The sequence below is a fragment of the Fukomys damarensis genome, unplaced genomic scaffold (assembly GCF_012274545.1).
Source record: "Fukomys damarensis isolate Sample0158 unplaced genomic scaffold, DMR_v1.0_HiC HiC_scaffold_24, whole genome shotgun sequence".
Lineage (NCBI taxonomy): Eukaryota > Metazoa > Chordata > Mammalia > Rodentia > Bathyergidae > Fukomys > Fukomys damarensis.
The window spans coordinates 64,983,902-65,004,748 of NW_022900936.1; the positions used below are offsets into that span (position 1 = coordinate 64,983,902).

Genomic DNA, 20,847 nt, shown 5'->3' on the forward strand with positions numbered 1-20,847 from the left:
CACAAAAAAAAAAAAAAAAAAAATGTATATTTTTAAATGGATGAAATAAATCAGAGAAGAGTCATTCATGATATGTGAAAATTCTATGAATTATAAGTGCTAATAAAGAAAGTCTTTTGGAACACAGCCACTTCAGAGCAGAGCAGAGTTGAGTATTTGCAAAGGAGACTATCTGACCCACAAAGCCTAAAAATCCACCACATGGTCCCGTGCCCCTGGCATACATTATTCTTTCAGGAAATCTTGTGGTAGAAAGAGAGATGACAGACAGGAAAGTTGTTCAAAGGTAAAACTAGTGTCTGGACATGACTTTATTTTTAATATTTTCAACTTACAATACATAAGCAGATTGGTAAGCCAAGGGGAACTAGTTAGTGAGAAGTTTTGAAAAGATAAAATCTAGCAGTTAATGGTATGTTCATTCTTTAATATAGTTCTGATTATTTGTATCTGAGTTTCCCTTTCTCCAATTATTTTTATAGATTTCCAAGTAAAGATCATTCAGTCCTATTTGAAAATGATGATTTAACTCTTTCCTAGACATGCCTCCATTTTGGAGGGAAAAAAAGTGTAAGCTAGCATTTAGTCTCTCAAAATGCTTTTTACATTAAACTATTATATCAAATTGGAGTTTGAGCTTGATATAAATTTTAGTATTCCTTGTAGTATATGTCCCAAATTAAATTCTATTTAAATGAATATTTGCCACCATCTACATTTATTATATGAGAGATTTCTTGGAAAGAATGTTTTAAAATGTTGGTTTTTAGGGGCTGGGGATTTAGCTCAGTGGTTTGGTGGCCTACCTTGCAAGAGCAAGGACCTGAGTTCAATCCCTGGTACCAAAAATAAATAAATAAATAAATAAATAAATAAAATGTTGGTTTTAAAAACATTTGGGGTCATTGGTAAAATAATATCTTGTTCTTCCTTTGTCCTTTGTACAATCTGCTTTATATTACTGTTATTACTTTGACATTATAACAGAAATTTGGATCCCTGAGAATCCTTAAAAATATTTGAAAAATAAATGATTTTGGTGTAGTTTTTGTAATATATAAAGTATGGCTAAGAAATAATGATATATACTCTCCTGTGTAGCTTATGGAGCTGAATCTGAAAAATCTACCTGTTTCTGGCCTTCTCCATTTTTCCCTGAGGGAGATATGCCCAAGACCTTTCCAGACAAATGTCCTGAGCCCAGTCTCCTAATGTGCTAGTTTCTGATAGATAGCTTATGATTGCTCATTCAAGTGCTAATGTACCCAGACCTTGAAAAGTAAGTTGGATAGTAGAGAAGGATATAAAAGGCTTATCTACATATTAATTCTCAAACATAGGACCCACTTTCAGTGAGAGCCACATTTACCTGACTCTACTTCTCTGTAAAAGAGTCACTGCATGAAAAAAAAAAGAAAATTCTTTAAATTTTAAGACGAGTTATTTCCTAGCCCCTTGCAATTGACTTCCTCTTTCATTTTTCCCACCTGAATTGTTAACACTTTTAAAAAATCTTTTCTAGACTTATTTATGTGATAGAACATAGATATTATAGCCCATGGAAAAATCATGTAGAGTCTTCCCCAGGTTCACCCTTAATATGACTAAAATTGTCCTGAAATTCTGTTTAACTGAGTTTGTTTCAGGGGGTTAATAACCTTAAGTAGTAGGTACATTTTTAATATCTCTTTTAGATTTCAGATAATTCCTTATTGAAATCCAGAGCATAATTCATGCTTTCAGCACATCTAAATTCAAGCTCTAAGTATTAACTACAAACTATTTTGATAAGAGAAATCAGTACTTTTTTTGAGGTTTTAGGATAATCTAAAACTATATTGTGCATGCTTAGAATTAGTAGAATAGTTTCAAAACGAGATTTAATCACAAGTTTTACCCCTTTTGGTAGTAGTGGGGTGATTAAAAACCAATGAAACTGATTTTCTTCAGTGGTTTGTAAAACTAGCTCTAATAACAGTATCTCAGAGGGCATTCTGAGGACTATTTTGCCCTAAATTATAGCTCATTTTCATTTCCCATGTAATCAAGGAATAAAAGAATGAGGAGTAAATCCACTCTATCTGCAGGCATAGGAGTGGACCCACTCCATGCCTCCCTTGGTCTCGGGAGCTCTGCCTTAAACATGGGAGGAAGTATACAGTCACATTTTAGGCTACGTGAGATGACGCAAAAGGTGCCCCTGACATTGCTGGCCCCTGCATTAATCCTTCAAGGACATTTGCTAAGTATCTGTATGGATTAAGATAGAAGAAATTTGCCTGTGATTCTTTGGCACTATATATATGATTTTATGTGAAGATTCATTCTTTTTAACTACTGGATCCATCAAGAAAATGAAAAGAAACAACTGTGAAATGATGGTTGAAAGTTTGCATTCTGGTAGCATAGTGGTCTACATCCATAATCCCAGTACTCTGGGAAACTGAAGAAAGAGGGTCACAAGTACCAACGCAGCTTGCATAATCTGGCAAATTAGCCAGATGCTGCCTCAAAATTTAAAAATGAAAAAGGGCTGGGTCTCACTGCAGAGACCTGGGGTTCAGCCGGGTGTGGTGGCACACACTTGTAATCCCAGCATTTGGAAGGGTGAGGCAGGAGGATTACCTTGAATTAGAGGCCAGTTTGGGCTACAATAGTGAGTTCAAGGCTAGCCTGAAGTACATAATGAGATCCCATCTCAAAAAAAAAAAAAGACCCTTGGTTCAATCCCCCCAGTACTGAGAACAAAACAAGCTATTTTTATGTAAAGAAATGCTTCTGTCAACTTCAGTATAAAATATGGATTTACTTTTTTCCATTCAGCCTACCTAGTCTTCGTCCAATGTTGGATGTTAATTATTTGCCACTGACAGACATGAGGATAGCACGGACATTTTGTTTTACCAATGAAGGACAGGCATTATACCTGGTCTCTCCTACTGAAATTCAACGGTTGACCTACAGCCAAGAAATGTGTGATAATTTACAGGTAGGTCAAGTACATTTTTTTTTTAGTTGGACATGTTTTTTCAAAGTAAGAATGACAGAGATGTCCAGAAGCTACACTATTATTAGGTTAGACAGTAAATATGCCTTTTCTTGCTGTTTTAAATATATATTATTCACTGTGACCCTACTAATTTCTCCTAACTCTTGGTCTTAGTCCCTTCCCCTGTAGTAAAGACCTATAGAGCAAGATGTAGTAAAAATACAGATATCCAAAGCACAGCTGTACAGATTCTGTCTTGGTATTTGTAGGATATAGCCTGAACATCTGAACTCTAAGTAAATACCATATTTCCCCCAAAATAAGACCTACTGGGATAGTAATCAGCTTTAAAATCTAGACATCAAAAATGCAAGCCCCAGTCAGCCTATCCTTGTCTTAACTGCCACTACAGAGTAGCCATGAAGCAAAATAATATCTTCTGTGTGATAGTGGCCATCAGCATGGTAATGGCCAGCTGGAACTTATTTCTGGGTAGGTCTTATTTTGGGGAAAACGTGGTATTCCCCAGGTACTACAAAACTCTCCAAATATTGAGAAAAGATTCACCTTGCCATGCAGTAGATGCCTATTTTAACTCAGTTAAATGATCTTAAACAGTGTTATCATAATCTTGTACAGGCACTTGATAAAAAAATAGGTCCAGGATGGGTGTGGTGGCACACACCTGTAATCCCAGCACTTGGGAGGCTGCGGCAGGAGGATCACCCTGAGTTCGAGACCAGCCTGGGCTACATAGTGAGGTCAGTCTCAACTACATAGTGAGACCCTATCTCGAAAAACCAAAAAAAGGCCGGGTGTAGTGATGCACACCTGTAATCCCAGGCTGAGGCAGGAGGATCTCTGTGAGTTCGAGCCCAGCCTGGACTACATAGTATGTTCCAGGACAGTCTCAACTACATAGTGAGACCCTGTCTCAAAAACCAAACCAAAACGAAATAGGTCCAGCTTTCTTGCACATACCCCAAAGGCTTCCTGTTTCCTGGAGCAGTCCATGTTTTGCCGAGAAAAGGGAACCATGGCAGAAAAGAGGCTGTACTTATTAAAACAGATTCAGAAATCTAAATTGGTAATCATTAATTATAAGCAGAAAGTAATCCTCAAGTGAATATATTTACTTCCTCCTGCTTTTCAGAGAAAAGAGAAGAGAAGAAAACTTATAGTATGTCAGTTACTACAAATAGAGAAAGAAATGTGAAAGGAAACTATAAGCAAAGCAAAACCACCTGGAAATGATATGGAAAGCAGACAGTCTTTTCTTGATGTGCTCTAATATACCACAGTGTTACCCTTTTATCTATTAATTTATTCTTAATTGTTGCAATTTTTTTCCCTTTCATTTTGGTACAGGACATGCTAGGAGATTTGTTCACCCCCATAGAGACACCAGAAGCTCAAAATAGAGGATTTCTGAAGGGACTTTTTGGTGGAAGTGGACAAACATTTGACAGAGAAGAGCTATGTGAGCAAGTTCCTTATTACAAAAATCAACCTCTCTCTTTCCCTCTTTTTTCCCTCCCTCCCTCTCTCTCCATCTCTCCATCTGTCTCTCTTTCTCTCCCTCTCTCTGTAATTTAGTATGTGATCTCAAATTTTAAGTGAGGTGTTTTTTGCTTGTCTTAAAGTTTGAACATATATTGCTTTCTGTAGCCTGAAAATTGTTTCTTTTACCAAATGTTAATAAAATTGGTCACTTTATATTAGGAAATAGTTTAACAAAAATGACACATATAATTCAAACAAATAATGAGCAAGCTAACAGATTTCTCATATGTAGATAGACATATCTTCCTGGCAAGGTGAAGACATTCAATTATTAAAGTCTGAAAAACAGTTTTTAATGTGTCTGTCTATAATCACTCCTGGGAAACAGATTATTTAAAGTGAAAGTTTTATCAATGCCACAGAATAAACTACTCTAAAACTCTACCAGGGAGACCCTTATGAACAGTAATAAAAAAGCAGAAGGAAAATGCTAGGGGACATTTTTCAGAGAGAGGATAATAATATATTTCCCATAATATGCTGCCATGATTTGACCTTGCAGATTAAAACTGTCTTCCTCTTGAACTTTGGGATTTTTTATTTTTCCCCATACTAGGGATCAGACTCAGGACTTGTGCTTGTGAGGCAGGCACAGTGCCACTGAGCTAAATCCCCAGCCCCCTTGAATTTTTAACTATGTAAAAAGATCTAGCTGCCATGATATAATGTAATATTATTTGGCCATAAAAAGAAGAGAAGCACAGATATATCCTACAACGTGGATGAACTTCAGAAACATCACACTAAATCATCTGATCAGACACAAAAGGTCATATATTATGTAATTATATTTATATGAATGTCTAGAAAAGGCAAATCTAAAACTGGGGATTTAGCTCAGTGATTCTGCTGACTGCCTTGCAAATGCAAGGTCCCAAGTTCAATCCCTGGTACAAAAAAAAAAAGAAAAGAAAAAGAAAAGAAAAGGTAAATCTATAGAGACCGAAAGCTGACCATTGGTTCCTGGGACTGGGACAAGAATAGGGAATGCCTGCTAAAGAAGTTATGATTTCTTTTTATTGTAATGGAAATAGTCAAATCAGCAAGTGTAATAGTTGCACAACTTTGTGACTACACTAAAAACCAATGAATTGAATACTTTTTTAAGGATAAACTTTATGGTATATGAATTATATCTCGATAGAGCTCTTATTTTCAGAAAGCTAAGCCAGGTATAGTGGCACTCACCTCTAATTCCAGCACTCAGGAAGTTGTAACTAAAAGACCAGCCTGAACTACATTGTGAGTTCAAGACCAGCCTGCACTATACAGTGAACATTGCCCCCCCCAAAAAAATTTTTTTTATCCCATCTCAGTGTTATTTTGTTGGAAATGTTCACTAGATTTCTGGCAAGGTAACTTGTTTTAATATTTTTTAACTTTATTGAAAATGATTGAAACTAGCTTTGAACGTCATTGGGAAAATTTTAGTCTTTTATGAAGTTACAAAATCTCGATGTATTAATGTCCATTATTTACATACTGTATTCCTGTTCCCCCATATTCTAGGATTTACAGAAAGAAAGAGAAAATCTGAGGCTTATAAAGCCTGATAAATCAAAACGAACATAGAAGGTTGGAATAAAAACTTGGGAAAAAATTTTAAGCAAAATATCAGATCCTAAAATGGCTAAAACATGAGGGCTCATGTCTTGAGAATGCCAATTCAACCATGTCAAGAAATGCAGTAACCCTATTTGTATGGAAACCACCCCAGCCAAACACACAAAGCCATGTGGTAATAGTATTTCTTTGAGTCTCTCTCTGAGAATTTTTCTTGGCTAAGTGCTACCATCTTCAACCACATACATATGGCAAGACAAAATATGTCACTCGTCTATGAGAATTATGACAGTAGAATTTAAGATAAATATTTTGTTTTGGCGACAGTCTTGACTGTTTGAATTACTTTAACAAATGTTTTACATTGCTATGGCTTGAATTCCTAGTTGGGGAAGCCACAGCAGGAAAAGCGTCCCGCAGCCTTGCACAGCACATCCCTGGACCAGGCAGTATAGAAGGAATGAAAGGTGCTGCTGGAGGGGTGATGGGGGAGCTGACCCGAGCCCGGATTGCACTAGACGAGAGAGGACAGAGGTTGGGAGAGCTGGAAGAGAAGACTGCAGGCATGATGACCAGTGCAGAAGCGTTTTCCAAACACGCACATGAGGTAAATTGCCTAAGTGAATATGGGCCTCCTCAGATAGTCGTAATTGTAAATATGTAGGCCCTGCACAAGAAACTTAAACAGAGATGCCATATAAATATAATGCTTGACAGCCAGGGTAACCTGAATGTCTTATAAGTATTATGATTCTCCCTGATTTAGGGAGATAATTTTTAACCATAATGTATGAATACTTTTTACTTTAGGAAATCATTATCCATTAGATCTGCAGGTTTGTTTGGAGTATCTGCTACACACAAGGTGTGTAGGTGGAATACGTGTGCCCCACAACAAGGATAGTAGAGGCTGGATTCCACATCTTCCATTTTGTCTTAGTCATTAAAAAATCTCTAAGTCTTTATAGTTTGAGTGCTTTTTTATAAAAATAAAAAAACTTTCTCATGCACTTTATTCTATAAAATATGACAACTTGTTTTATTATGTTTTGAAATTTCATTAAAATGATTATCTCAATATGGGCTTGCTTTGAATAGTGCTTTTAAGATGTTTTTAGCATTTTATGGTGACTGTTTTTCTCTTTTCAGTTAATGCTGAAATATAAGGATAAGAAATGGTACCAATTCTAAACTTCTAAGGAAGCTGTGACTGCTTTGAGAAACCATTATTCAGGGAGACCAAATTTATTCCCAGCATCACTATTCAACTACTAGAAGTCAGTTTCTTCTACAGAATGTTCCATTACAGTCCACTGAAGTTATTGTAAAGGAGACTTATCAAAGACAATGTACAACCCAAAGGCTGGAACCTGGTTAAAACCCAAGGTAATGGCTGAATATGCCTGTTCCCATGTGGAATGGAGCTATCCTCTTAGCATGTGATTTGCTAAAGATTTACATTTAGAAACTATGGGGAGTCCTTTTGATTTGAAATTCCTGTACAAACAAAAGCATTAATGCACTTAATGAAAAAATCTTTGCATGATAAATTAACATCTTAAGAGGAAAAGAAAAAAAGCATGTGTGACAGAAGAAAAAGATTTATGATAAACTATTTTTATAAATTGGGCCACACCCAACAATTTAAAAAAATCTGCATTAGAAGATATCAATGCATCTCAAATATATTTCCCACACCCAATGAAAAACAAACAAAAACCCAGAGTTTTCTTCTCATCTGTACATTATTATACTTAGAATACTGAATTCTTAAAAGAAGAGCTTGATTAATGTTCTTCTCTCTCCATTGTATTTTACACCATTCACAGTTCTCAGTCATAATCAAGTATTGCTAGTACAGTAAATTATTCCCAGCACAGTTATTGCCATTTCTATCACCTTCAGAATGGGTTGCTATTTTTAGTCACTAAATCATACAGGGTTGGATCTCCTTAAAGCATTTTTTTCAGCCTGGTTTGTACTCAGCAAGGGAATTGGCTATAGGTTTGGGGAACTCGACTCTTAGAACAAGGCAGATAGCTTTGAGAACTAATTTCACAAAGAGTGAAATTTCACATATCCCAGTTTCGGTTTCTAAAATGATATATTTTTAAAGCTCCATTTGTATCCATGTGTGTCAGTTACACAGTATATTACTGTTCAAACCCAGTAGGGTCTACAATCCCAAGGTGCTTTTGCAGCCTGACATTCACAGACCAAACTGGTCATTCTCTTTAGCATGATTCAGTAAAACCTCAGTTAATGTATTGGGAAATTAATTCTGATTTATTACATTTCTGATTAACAAGGGCTTTTACTAGAAAATACTTTTTAGTTTAGTATTCAATAGAAAATATTCATAAAATGTGGTTTTGCTGTCTTGGCTTCACTCATCATTATGAACAACCAAAGTACATAGAGTTTTTATGACAAAAAAATCAATAATTTTGTCATTAATCAAGTCAACTAATATAAGCTACAAAATTATATCAGTAAATACCAAATTCATATCCCTTACTTAAAATTCAAGTATAGAGCACCCCACAAGATAAAAGTTATCCATTTGTTACAATGGATAACTTTTCTGTTACGAAAAGTACTAGAGCTTGAATAAAAGACAACTACTAGTACTATTTAACATGATTCTGGAAGTCAGAATGCAAAGGAAAGCATATATGTACTTTAGGACCCATCTAATATGCTGTTCCTTCAGAAACAATCTTTTTTTAATGTTACAGGTTTGACGTACTGAATTTTGATGAATCAAGGTCTTACTGGATTTACATTTGAGTTTCTTAAGAATTTGTACAGTCTGGGTTATTTTCATAGACAAAATTTTTGTTTGTTTTTTTAGATTTTTTTGTTTGAAGTGGTGCTTCCTTTAAAATATTGTCAGTAATATTGAAAACAGAAAAGATGATTAAAACAGTCAGAAAATATATAGTAGGATAACATTTTGCAAAGCACTTGAATTCATCTGGCTTCTTAAAAAAAAACAAAACAAAAAACTTTTCATAGATCTCTCAGACTCTTATAACAGGTAACAGAATCTGGATTTGAAATACAGACATGATGCCTAAAATTGCAGTGAAAATATTACATAAAGTTGAAGCCAGATTTGGAAAACATTGACAACCAAATTACAGTGTACTCTTTCTACCATAAACCTCAAGAACCCAGTCATCTAATTTTTTTAATGAATATTATATGATTTCTACATTTAAAAAATAACCTAGAAGAGTGATAACTTGGCTTATTTTAGAAATAATGGAATTCAGCCCAAATTATCATTAAATTCAATAAATTCCTAGAAGCCCAATAAGCTTTAGCTTGTTCTGAGCTGAGAGAATAGCTCAGTGGTAGAGCATTTGCAAACCATGCACAAGGCCCTGGGTTCTATCCCCAGCACTGCCAAACAAATTGATGTAACTTTTTCTATATCTGGGTTTCTCAATAGTAGCACTATTAGCACAAAATTTTCTGTTGTGGGAGACTGACCTCTATTGCAGAATGTTAGTAAGATCCTTGGCCTCTACCCACTAGATGCCAGCAGAAACAATAATGACAATCAAAAATGTTTCCTGCAATTGCCATATTGTTCCCAATTAAGAGTCACTGTTCATCTTTTAAAGATACAGATTGTGAAATATGTAATATATCTCCTGAATAAAATTTCACATAAGTGCATATTGTCAACAAGATAAATTATTAGACCCAAAGTTACATGTGTGGCTCATATCCAATAAAATACAATTTCGAAGAAACTGTTTATGAACCAATGAGGAATCATTATTTAACATTTTAAAGCACACAGAAAATGCCAAAAGGATATTATACTCTTTTGCAAGAGAAGTGCTTAAAATTTCTAGCTTCAATGAGTAGATCAAAAGTTTGTTGTTAGCACATCATTTGGAAGTAAACCATGCTTCTGAAACACTTGAAAAGAACAGGTTCATATAAGTGATTTAAATGTGCTTACAAAATTGTTTTCATAAGCCCTGAAGCCCTTTCTTAATGTAAGGGTAACTTTGTCCCACAAACCCCTGAGAAGTGGAATGCAAATTAATGAGGTTTTACTGTATCAAAATTATTTTTGTAATTCAAAGAGATAGCAATAACAAGAATCTAACGTGGGTGTGATTTTTCTCTTTGAACATTTTTGTTCTATTGCATTAAACTTATACACACATACACACACACACACACACACACACACACACAAGATCACCACCACCACCATTTTTATCATTATCGTGGGAAAATGAATACTGTTGATCTGTGTAATCTTTTGCATCATCTCATATTTTCACCATCTTGGAATGTATTTTTAAAATCTAATAACCTTGACAGTGATGCAGTTGATGAACCTGAGCCTTGGTTGTCATAAAATTATATCTGCTAAAGTAACATCAGAAGATAAGGCTTGCAAACTACAGTCTGGACTATGACTCCCTTCAAAAATAAGCCCTTCATAGTGTTCCAGCAGATGACCTTTCATTCTATTCATCAATGAGAATATAGGCTACTTGTTTATGTGTTCTAATAATATGTGAGCAATGTGAAATCCTCCATTTATCTTGGGGTTTGGAGGAAAAATGACTGAATTATCATTTACTACAAAAGCAGTGCTACTGACTTTTCCTCCTATGCTTCATTGAGGCCCACATTTAGTGTCTCAATCACAAGTATCATTGTCTGACTGACAGAACTGAGTGAGATGTAGTCCAGTATTTCCATCATAATGACAATTTTTCAAATCTTTTGGAATTGATTCTCAATAAGTCAATATCTAGGTCTCTCTAAAAGTTTTTAAGGGATTTTTAAGGGAAAAGTTCCTTGTTTATATGACTCCATTTACAGTTTTAAAGGTACTATCTATCCATTATCTACATGACTTTGAGAGAAAAAAGGAATAAGATTAAGCCTAAGATTGAGGAAGAGTAGGGTAGGTTCTTGAGATACAGAGAGCTATAAAATGTTTGGACAGATGGGGAAATTAATGAGATTTGGAAAAGTAAACAGAAATTCTCTCCTTGGCGTAAGAACATTGGAACAACCTGGGCCCACGTGGGGAAAAAAGAACACTGTAACCTGACCACATTGGTTTAGAAAAGACATTCAGCGCCAAAGCAAGTTGGCACAGCATATGAAGTCTTGCTCTCTACATCAGTAGAAATGTAAACTTCCCCTGTCTTCATCATCTAACCCCATTTTGGCTGGACACTATTTCATGTGTACACTGCTCCAAATGCAAGAAATACTTGTCATGAACTTTAGCTGAGTATTATCTATAATATGCACTATTCCAAGGAGCACAGTTTTGTCAGGATAAAATGTTTGGTGTGTGTGCTTGCAGATGAGATATCCCTAAACAAAAGTAATGCAGAACAGATAAGTCCAACTTGGGAAAGGGGAGAAAGTGCCAGTGCGCAAGAGTATTAGGGTGGGAGGGACATGATCAGAAGCACAGATAGATACCTTTGATTATGTATTTATCTAGAGGAATGATTCTCAATCTTGGCTGTGCATAAAAATCACTTGAGATTTTAAAACTCCCAAATATATCAAAATTCCTTGGAGTGGAAAGCAGACTTCAATCTTTTTAAAAGCCTCCAAGGTGGTTCCAGTGTCAAACCAAAGTTGCTAACTACTGCTTTGTGGCCAACTAAGGCTGATATACTTGTCTACTTTGGCTGGTGTCTTGGGATCAGAGAAGGCAAGACGTAAGCAATACAGTGTTAACTGCATTTGTACTTATTCTGTGCCTCTCACAGCACGAAAGTCTGAGTGAATTTCTCACCAGTAAGCACCCTATTAAATCCTAATAACTCTGTCATATTCTCATATGTGAATTACCCATTAATTATTCCAACTCCAACTTATAAATTTTTTATTGTCTTTTGCATATAACATCTCAAGATACCGGAAGTACATCCCACAGTAAATTCGACAGCATAGAAAGCTAAGTGGAAAACTAATTCTCAATGTTTGAACAGTGACAATTTTCAAAATAATAGTTTACTAAATTAGTTCTAAATTTAATAGGCATTCTTCTTTTGGAGAAGATACCTGTTCTGCAATACGTATATTTTATTGGACTAAATATTAACAAAGAGAACTCTTCCTTTTTTATTGTTTGAATCAAAAGCTCCCAGGGCCACTTAGATTCATTTTCTTCATTAATAGATATGTATTTAAAGAGAAAAATGCCTAGAGTTTACTGACCTCTGGTGCCCTGAAAGAGTGCTTACACCATCACAAAGGGAAAGTAGGCCGATCAAAGACAGCAATACACAGTGACAAAAAATTCAAAGTAATCTCTTCTCACACTGCTTTCCCTCCAGTCTTGGCCCATCCTTTTCAACTGCAAAGCCAGAAAATAAACAAGGTGGTGGTTTTGAACAATTGTACACAGGTTCAAAATCTCTAATAACCTATAATTTTTAGTACTTAATTACGTGATGTTTTATTCTAGGAAAAAAAGCAGACAACACCATTGATGTATCTTTCTTTCATCTTCAGAATTTTTGCATCTTTTCAGAAAATGACAAATTACTATTTTTCTGTTGCACTCAGCAATTGTGACTATACTTAAAATTCTTGTAGTCTGTAGAGATATCAATAAAATTGTATATGTTTGTACATAGATGCTCTCTTATGTCATGATGTCATGTATTCCTAATGACTTTTGCCATGATTAATATGGGTGGAGGTGAGATCCTCATTTGCAAACACTGTGTAGTGTAGTTTTACAATTAGAAATGTTTTTAAAGACAAGGATGAGGTGGAATAACATATAGCTGAGCAAAAGCAAGGAACAGAAAAAACCAAGCCAAAGTTCCCCAAATTAACTTTATTAACTAGAGATTAATAAAGGAAAAGGCTAGAAATAGCCACTCAGATTTTCTATTAAATTGGAGAGATTTGTAACATTTTACTGGAACACTTTAAAGATAATTTCTGAGGCTGTTCGCTGAGTTCCACCTTTGGTAATAGTCCAGCATAAAAACTGAGATGGAATAAGAAGTTAAACACAACGTGCAGTACTAAACTTTGCTGCTGCCTCGCTTATTTTCCAGGCAGAAAAATTAAACTTATTGTCTTACGCTACCACCTTCTGGTCATGAAAAGGCCCAGCAGTCTACTGTGTCCTGCTTTCATGAGCATAGTTAATTGCTCTTCAAGAACTTTACTTGTATTTACACTGTATCCTTAACTAACAACTTATTCTTCTAAATTCTAAATATCTCAGGAAATTTCTCCCACTATTATAATTTTCTCCCATATAAAAATTATAAAAAATGGCCAATCCTAGACTAAATTCTTTTGTTTTTTGTTGGTACCGGGGATTCAACTCGGGTCCTTGCGCTTTCAAGGCAGGCCACTAAACTGCTGAGCTAAATCCCGGCCCCAACTAAATTCTTTTTAATCAGAAGCATCAATATAAAGATAGATCCTTCAAAATACAGGTACCAGCCTTCCTTTCAGAATTATATCAAAAAGATAAATTCATTTTATCTTTCAATTATGATGTCAAGTCCACAAACCTACATTCCATACTTAAAATACTGACTTGACTTCATCCTTTCCTTTCTTTCTCTCTTTCCTTTCTCCTCCTGACTTCTCTCTCCCTGCTTATACTCCCTGCTTTCCACTTCTCATTCTCCCTTACTTTGCATCTATTCATTCAGTTAAAAAGTCAACCACAGTAGTATTTGTTTATGTGTTTGTTCAATTTGTGGACAAAGGCCTATAGAGAGGTCTTTTACAACCCCAAACTCATTGCTTACTTACTATGAGTTTTTACACATATAGAAGGAATATTATCATACCTAAGAAATTTTAATGTGATGGCCTGGCGGGGTTATTGATAATCATTAAGGTTGGCTCCAAGAATGAAGAGTTGATAATTAGAAACCATAGCTCATGAAAGAAATCTCAGCTATATTTATTCAGTATTCCATGCCGTGACCTATGAAGATTGATTTTCTTAAAGACTTCTATCTTGAAAACATGAGGCCTGCATTTGAAGACACATCTTACTGTAAGTGTTTGGGTCATCTTTTTTAGTACATTACCAGATTAACCCTCTACAGGTTTTATTTTCATAAAATACTTTTGTGGTTTTAAATCAACCACACCTAAGTAGGTTAGTTATGGGAACTCTATACAATAAATGATTGGCTTTGGGGCAGGATATGAGGGACAACCCTCAGAAGGACAGAGTTGGAGTAAGGGGGCAGGTAGAGGTGGTCAATAATGGAGTCCAAGGTCTGCACTGGAGCAGGGAAAGCACCATGGTAGGATCAGGCGAGTGGCTACATGCAAGGGATTGAGCACTTAGCAAAATTATGATATGGGAGCTGGCTTTCTCACTATGGAAAAGAAAGAACGCTTAAAAGGGAAAGTTAGAACTCAAAAGTTCTGCTGTCCTTCTAGGTGTGGTGGTGCACACCTGTGATCCCAGCACTTGGGAGGCTGAGGCAGGAGGATCATTGTGAGTTTGAGGCCAGCCTGGGCTACATAGTGAGCTCAGGGCCAGCCTGAACTACAAAGGGAGACCATGCCTCAAACTTTCCCCTCCAAAAAGTTCTGCTGTCCTATTATTGCACAGATGACTAAAGTTAATGTTTACATTTCAAAATAGCTAAAAGAGAGGATTTAAAATGTTTATAAGTGTATAAGTGATAATAGTTGTGATGATGGCTATGTTAATTAGCCTAATTTAATCATTCTATGATGTATACATGTATGGAAACATCATATTATATGTCACAAATATATATTTATATATAAAATTATGTGTGTAAAATTAAAATAATAAAACTTTTTAAAGGGGAAAGCTAAAATAAACCTTATAGTGTTGGATCTGAATTGGGACTATCAGTGAAAATGATAGATGGATAGATAGCAGATTGATCTATAGTTTTTATACGTATATGTGATATAAAGGTATGTGTTATACGTATGTGTATATTTCCTAATTCTGAACACTGAGAAGACAAGGAGCAATCCCTGCTCCCCAGAAGGAATTTGCATAACTAGGACCTGTATTTCTATTTCTAAGTATCTTTCCCGGCTAAGCAAGCCAGAGCTTCTGGAAGACATGGCTGAACATTGAAACTTACCCTTGTGCCAGAAAATGAAATATTCAAAAAAAGATGGGTATGTGTCAGAAAGATACATGAGCCAGCTTAAAAGGGCCTACTACCCAGGCCAAATCAGGAATAATTTGAGTATTGAAAGTATTGATGGTACCCACAAGCCCATGCTGATACAAGTAAGGAGAAACAAAAACTATTCCTTACAATAGAACATCAACCAATAAATGTAAGTGGAATTTTAAAATTACCATTTATAACCAGGGTAATAATAATTTGGGTACTAAATGCTAAAGCTGGTGAGGTAAAGTGGGATGATTTGCATAGTCTCAAAGTATCTTACCCCCAAAATTTGTCAATCATGAAAGAAAATGTTCTTTTACACTAGAGAAACCTGGCAGACACTCTATTAATCAAGTGATCAAAGTCCCTCAGCCAGCATTGAACAAATCAATATTATGTGCTGCTTGTAAGAACATGGCATCACCTGTGGTATTCCTGTCAAAAACGTATTATCTGAGCCTAACCTAGAGGAAATACTGGTCAAAACTAAATTGAGTGACATGCTATAGAACTTGTATTAAAACTTTTCAATGTCCTAAAAGTCAAGGAAAGATGGGCGTACCACATTTAAGTGGGTGAAATATGAGAACTGTGTGCAGCTGTGATCTTCAATTAGACTTTTGCTATAAGTGACACAATTGGAGCAATTTAAGAAACTTTATTTCACTGGACTGGGATTCTTTGCACTATTCTTGACACTTTTTGGTTATGAAATTATTTAGAAAAATAATATCTTCAACTTTGTTGTATTATTTGCATTTCAGTGACATTGTCTTTTGTCATAGCAAATGGACAGATCAAAGGATAATTTGTGAATTGGTTTGGGAATCTAGCCATTATTTAACTTTTTAAAAAATATGTTTTCAATGCGCAAATAATCCATGAATGCATATTTGCAATAGCCATATAATAAATTTAGATGAGATAAAGCAATTATTTCTCTTGGTCATCTCCTCTATCTAAAGTTATTAGTTATGAGTTTGCTGTGCTTCCTTTCAAACATTTTTCTGTTTCAACCTACTGTGTTACTTACATGTACCTACTGTTTTAGATTATCTGCCCAGGTCAGTACTTGTAATTAATTTTCTTAATTCACTATATTATTCTTTAGTGCCAATAAACCATAATTTTGTTACCATTCTTCTGCTAATAAATAGTTTCCTGTATTAGTAAATGTCTTCCAATCTTTTGCTATCACACATATACTGCATCGAACATTTCTACATTCATTGCAAATGTGCTATCATTTCTCTAAGGAAAATGTAAAGGAATTACTGAATGAAAGAGCATGCTCATTTCAACCTTTAAGTAGACATTGGCAATTAAATTCACTCTTCTTCCACTGGGGTATAAGAATGCCTGTGTCTTTTCATTCGTGCCTCTGCTCAAATTTCAGTCTTTTTATTTTTCACAATATGAAAGACAAAAATGCATTTGTTATTTTAATTGGAATATTCTGATTACTAGTGAAATTACATATCTGTTTGATTAATTGGTCCACTTCCTTTTCTGTAACTTGTTTGTTCATAATTTCTGACTATTTTTTTTCTCTAAATAGTTGTGTCATGGCCCTGCTGCAGAAAGAGACTGGATCACCACTGCCCCTACAAAATTTGGTTTAGATGTTGAGACAGATAACACCACACAGACTCCAAGAACTTAAAAAAGGTATATCATTCACATCATGAGGCTTTCTAGAGAACAAGGAAAAGACACTGGCTGAAGGTTTCTCTTCTGGTCAGAGGGTCACCAGGGTTCGCAGGAAGGGGCTTATGTGGTTCAAAAATAGCCCTGGTTGTAAAGAAGGGAGCATCTAGGGTTTCTTCTCAGTTTACCCCAATATGGGGCAGAAGGAATGAAGTTAAAATGTCAAAGACATTTATTACAGGTTGTTTTTTATTGATTTGTTTTATAGCACTAGAAATTAAAGTGGCTTATTTCTTGTTTAACTTTTTGTTTCAGTAAAATGTGTGTGTTTTGCTTATAATTGTACATATTACTGGGATTCACAGTTATAGTTTCACACATAGTGTTCACTGAACATATCCATCCACCCTTCTTCTACCCTGTTCCCCTTCTCCCCAAACCCAGTATACTTACCAGTCCCTACTGATCACTATTGTAGAATTTTTGTTTTTATTTTGTTTTGGTTTTTAGTTTCCTCGAGATAAGATGTGGCATGGTCTTTCTGTGTCTGGGTTATTTTGCTTAATATTATATCCTCAGGTTCCATCTATTTCTCTGTAAACGACAGGATCTCATTGGACTTTATGAACAAGTAGTATTCTGTTGTGTATATATGCTATATTTTCTGTATTTTCTTCCATTGATGGGCACCTGGACTGATTCCCTATCTTACATATTGTGCATAGTGCCACAATAAACATGTGCACTGCAGGAATCATTTTGCATGCTGGCTTTGTTTCCTTTGCATAAATACCCTGGAGTGGATTAGATGAGACATTTGGTAGTTCTGTTTTTAATTTTCTTGAGAAACCTCCATACTGTTTTCCATATTGGCTATACTAATGTACATTCCCATGAGTAGTGTATAAAAGGTATATGTTATTGTTTTCATAGTAGCCATTTTACTACAATGAGATGATCTCGCTGTAGTTTTGATGTGCATTTCCAGGATGGCTAATGATATTGGACATTTTTCATGTACTAATAGACTATTTGTATTTCTTCGTTTTAGAAGTGTCTATTTTGATCATTTGCTAATTTTTAAATCAAGTTACTTTGTTTTGTATTAAATATTTTAGTTTTCTATATATTCTGAATATTAACCCTCTGTTGGATCAAAGCTGGCAAATATTTTCTACCAATCTGTAAGTTGTCTATTATTTGCTGTATAGAAGAATTTTTCTTTGATGCAATCCCATTTATGAATTTTTAAATTTTATTTCCTATGCTCTTGAGATGTTCACCCTACATTTTCTTTAGGTAGTTTCAGAGTTTCAGATCTTGTATTAAGACCTTTTAATCTTTAATGAGAGGAATTTAGAGCAGGGTAAGAAGTAGGGGTCAAGTTTTGGTCTTTCACATATGGATATTTATTTTTCCCCATGCCATTTTTACAGAGGTTGTCTTTTCTCTAATATATGTTTTTGTTGCTTTTATCAAAAATCACTTGACTGCAGGGCTGGGGATTTAGCTCAGTGGTTCTGCCACCTTCCTCACAAGCACAAGGTCCCAAGTTCGATCCCTGGTATGGAAAAAAAATGACTGTAGATGAATGGATTTGTTTCTGGGTTTTCTATTCTGCTTCATTGGCCTTTCTATTTGTTTTTTATGCCAGTGCTTTGTTTGTTTGTTTGTTTTTGTTTACTTTGGCTCTAATGCATCTTAAGATCAGGTATTGTGATGCCTCCAGCATTTTCTTTTTGCTTAAGATTACTGTGGCTCCATGCAATTAGGAACAAAAAGGTGAAGTTAAGTCACAACAGAGCCAGCAGAAATCCAGAGGATCATCAGTACCTACTTTGAGAACCTGTACTCTAATAAAATGGAAAACACAAGAAATGGACAGATTTTATACTTATTAATTACCAAAGTTGAACAAAGAAGATAAAAAATTCTAAACACCCCAATTACAATCAGTGTAATTGAAAATGTAATTAAAAGTATGCCATTGAAGAAAAGCCCAGATCCTGATGGATTCACTGCTAAATTCTACAAGACATGTAGAGAAGAACTACTGCCTATACTCTTTAAACTTTTCAATGAAATTGAAAGGGAAGCAATACTTCCAATTTCATTCCTGGAAGCAAGTGTTACTTTGATTCCCAAACCAGGGAAAGACCCAACCAAAAAAGAGAACTACAGGCCAATCTCCTTAATGAACATAGATATAAAAATACTAAATAAGATACTGACAAACAGAATACAGAGGGTCATCAAGAAGTTCATACACCCTGACCAAGTCAAATTTATTCCGGGGATGCAAGGATGGTTCAACATATGTAAATCAATAAATGTAATACACTATATTAACAGAATCAATGACAAAAACCATATGATCCTCTCAATAGATGCAGAAACAGCATTCAACAAAATTCAACACCCATTCTTGATAAAATCCCTGCAGAAAATTTGAATAGAGTCTTTATCTCAGCTTGATAAAGGCTATCTATGAAAAACAACAGTCAACATCATATTCAATGGCCCAAAACTGAAAACCTTCACGTTAAAATCAAGAACAAGACAAGGATGCCCACTATCACCATTTATGTTCAATATATTTCTGGAAACATTAGCCACAGCAATTAGACAAGAGAAAGAAATTAAAGCAATGAAGATAGGAAAGGAAGAAGTTAAAAGGTCATTATTTGCTGATGATATGATACTCTACATAGAAGACCCAGAAAACTCTGCCAAAAGACTTCTAGACTTTATTGACACCTTCAGCAGTGTAGCTGGATATAAGGTCAACACTAAAAAATCAATAAGTTTCTTATGCACAAATAACAGACTCACTGGGAGAGAAATTAGGGAAACAATTCCTTTCACAATAGCATCTGAAAAAAAAAAAGTATCTAGGAATCAGTCTAATCAAAGAAGTTCAAAAGACCTCTACACTGAAAACTATAGCACTCTGAAAAAAGAGATCAAAGAGGATATAAGAAAATGGAAAGATATTCCTTGCTCCTGGGTAGGAAGAATCAGCATAGTGAAAATGGCCATACTACCAAAACTGCTATACAGATTCATTGCAATCCCTATTGAAATTGCAACAGTATATTTCACAGAACTAGAGAAAATAATCCAAAAATTCATTTGCAAAAGCAATACTAGGTGACATAGACATGGCAGGGGGTATCACAATCCCCAACTTGAAACTGTATGACAAAGCCACTGTGATAAAACAACAACAACAACAACAAACCAGACCTGAGGATCAGTGGAATAGATTGGAAGATACACAAACAACCCAAGATAGACTCAGCCACCTCATCTTCAACAAAGGAGCTGACCATCCCCACTGGAGGAAAGATAGCCTCTTTAATAACTGTGTTGGAAAAACTGTATTTCAACCAGCCAGAGACCCTTATCTTTCACCATGCACTAAACTGAAATCCAAGTGGATTAAAGATCTAAACATTAAAAAGAAACACTAAACTTGTTGGAAGGTAAGTTAGGCAGAACTCTTGAAGACACTGGCATAGGAAAAGACTTTATGAACAAATCCTCAGTAGCATGGGAACTAGCACAAAGAATCAAGAACTGGGATTTCATCTATTAAAAGGCTTCTTGGACCACAAGAGAAACCATCAACAGAGCTAAGAGACAACCTACAATGTGGGAAAAAATTTATCAGCTGTTCTTCAGACAAAAGACTACTATATAGAATATGCAAAGATCTTAAAAAAATAAGACTCCCCAAATATAAAGACTCAATTCAAAAATGGGCATCTGAAATGAACAGACATTTCACAAACAAGTAAAAGCAGTAAATAAATATATGAAAAAATGTTTAACATAACTGGTCATTTGAGAGATGCAGATGAAAACAACACTGAGATTCCACCTCACCCCAGAAAGAATGGCTGCTATCAAGAAATCACA

General features: G+C 35.2%; 1 protein-coding gene across 7 annotated transcripts in view; it reads left to right on the forward strand.

Moving 5' to 3' along the window:
- Stxbp5l (syntaxin binding protein 5 like) overlaps positions 1–17,483 on the forward strand; it is a 391,696-nt gene extending 374,213 nt beyond the window's left edge. For 6 of the 7 annotated variants that reach the window (XM_033768099.1, XM_010630004.2, XM_033768098.1 and 3 more), the window contains 4 exons: positions 2,824–2,989; positions 4,358–4,469; positions 6,502–6,722; positions 7,265–8,963. In XM_033768099.1, coding sequence (XP_033623990.1) covers positions 2,824–2,989; positions 4,358–4,469; positions 6,502–6,722; positions 7,265–7,306 — 541 coding nt within the window. In that variant the 3' untranslated portion in view covers positions 7,307–8,963. Of the gene's footprint in view, positions 1–2,823; positions 2,990–4,357; positions 4,470–6,501; positions 6,723–7,264; positions 8,964–16,837 lie in introns of those variants that run through there. The other variant, XR_781365.3, reaches the window with a different exon arrangement.
- The last annotated feature ends 3,364 nt before the right edge of the window (positions 17,484–20,847 follow it).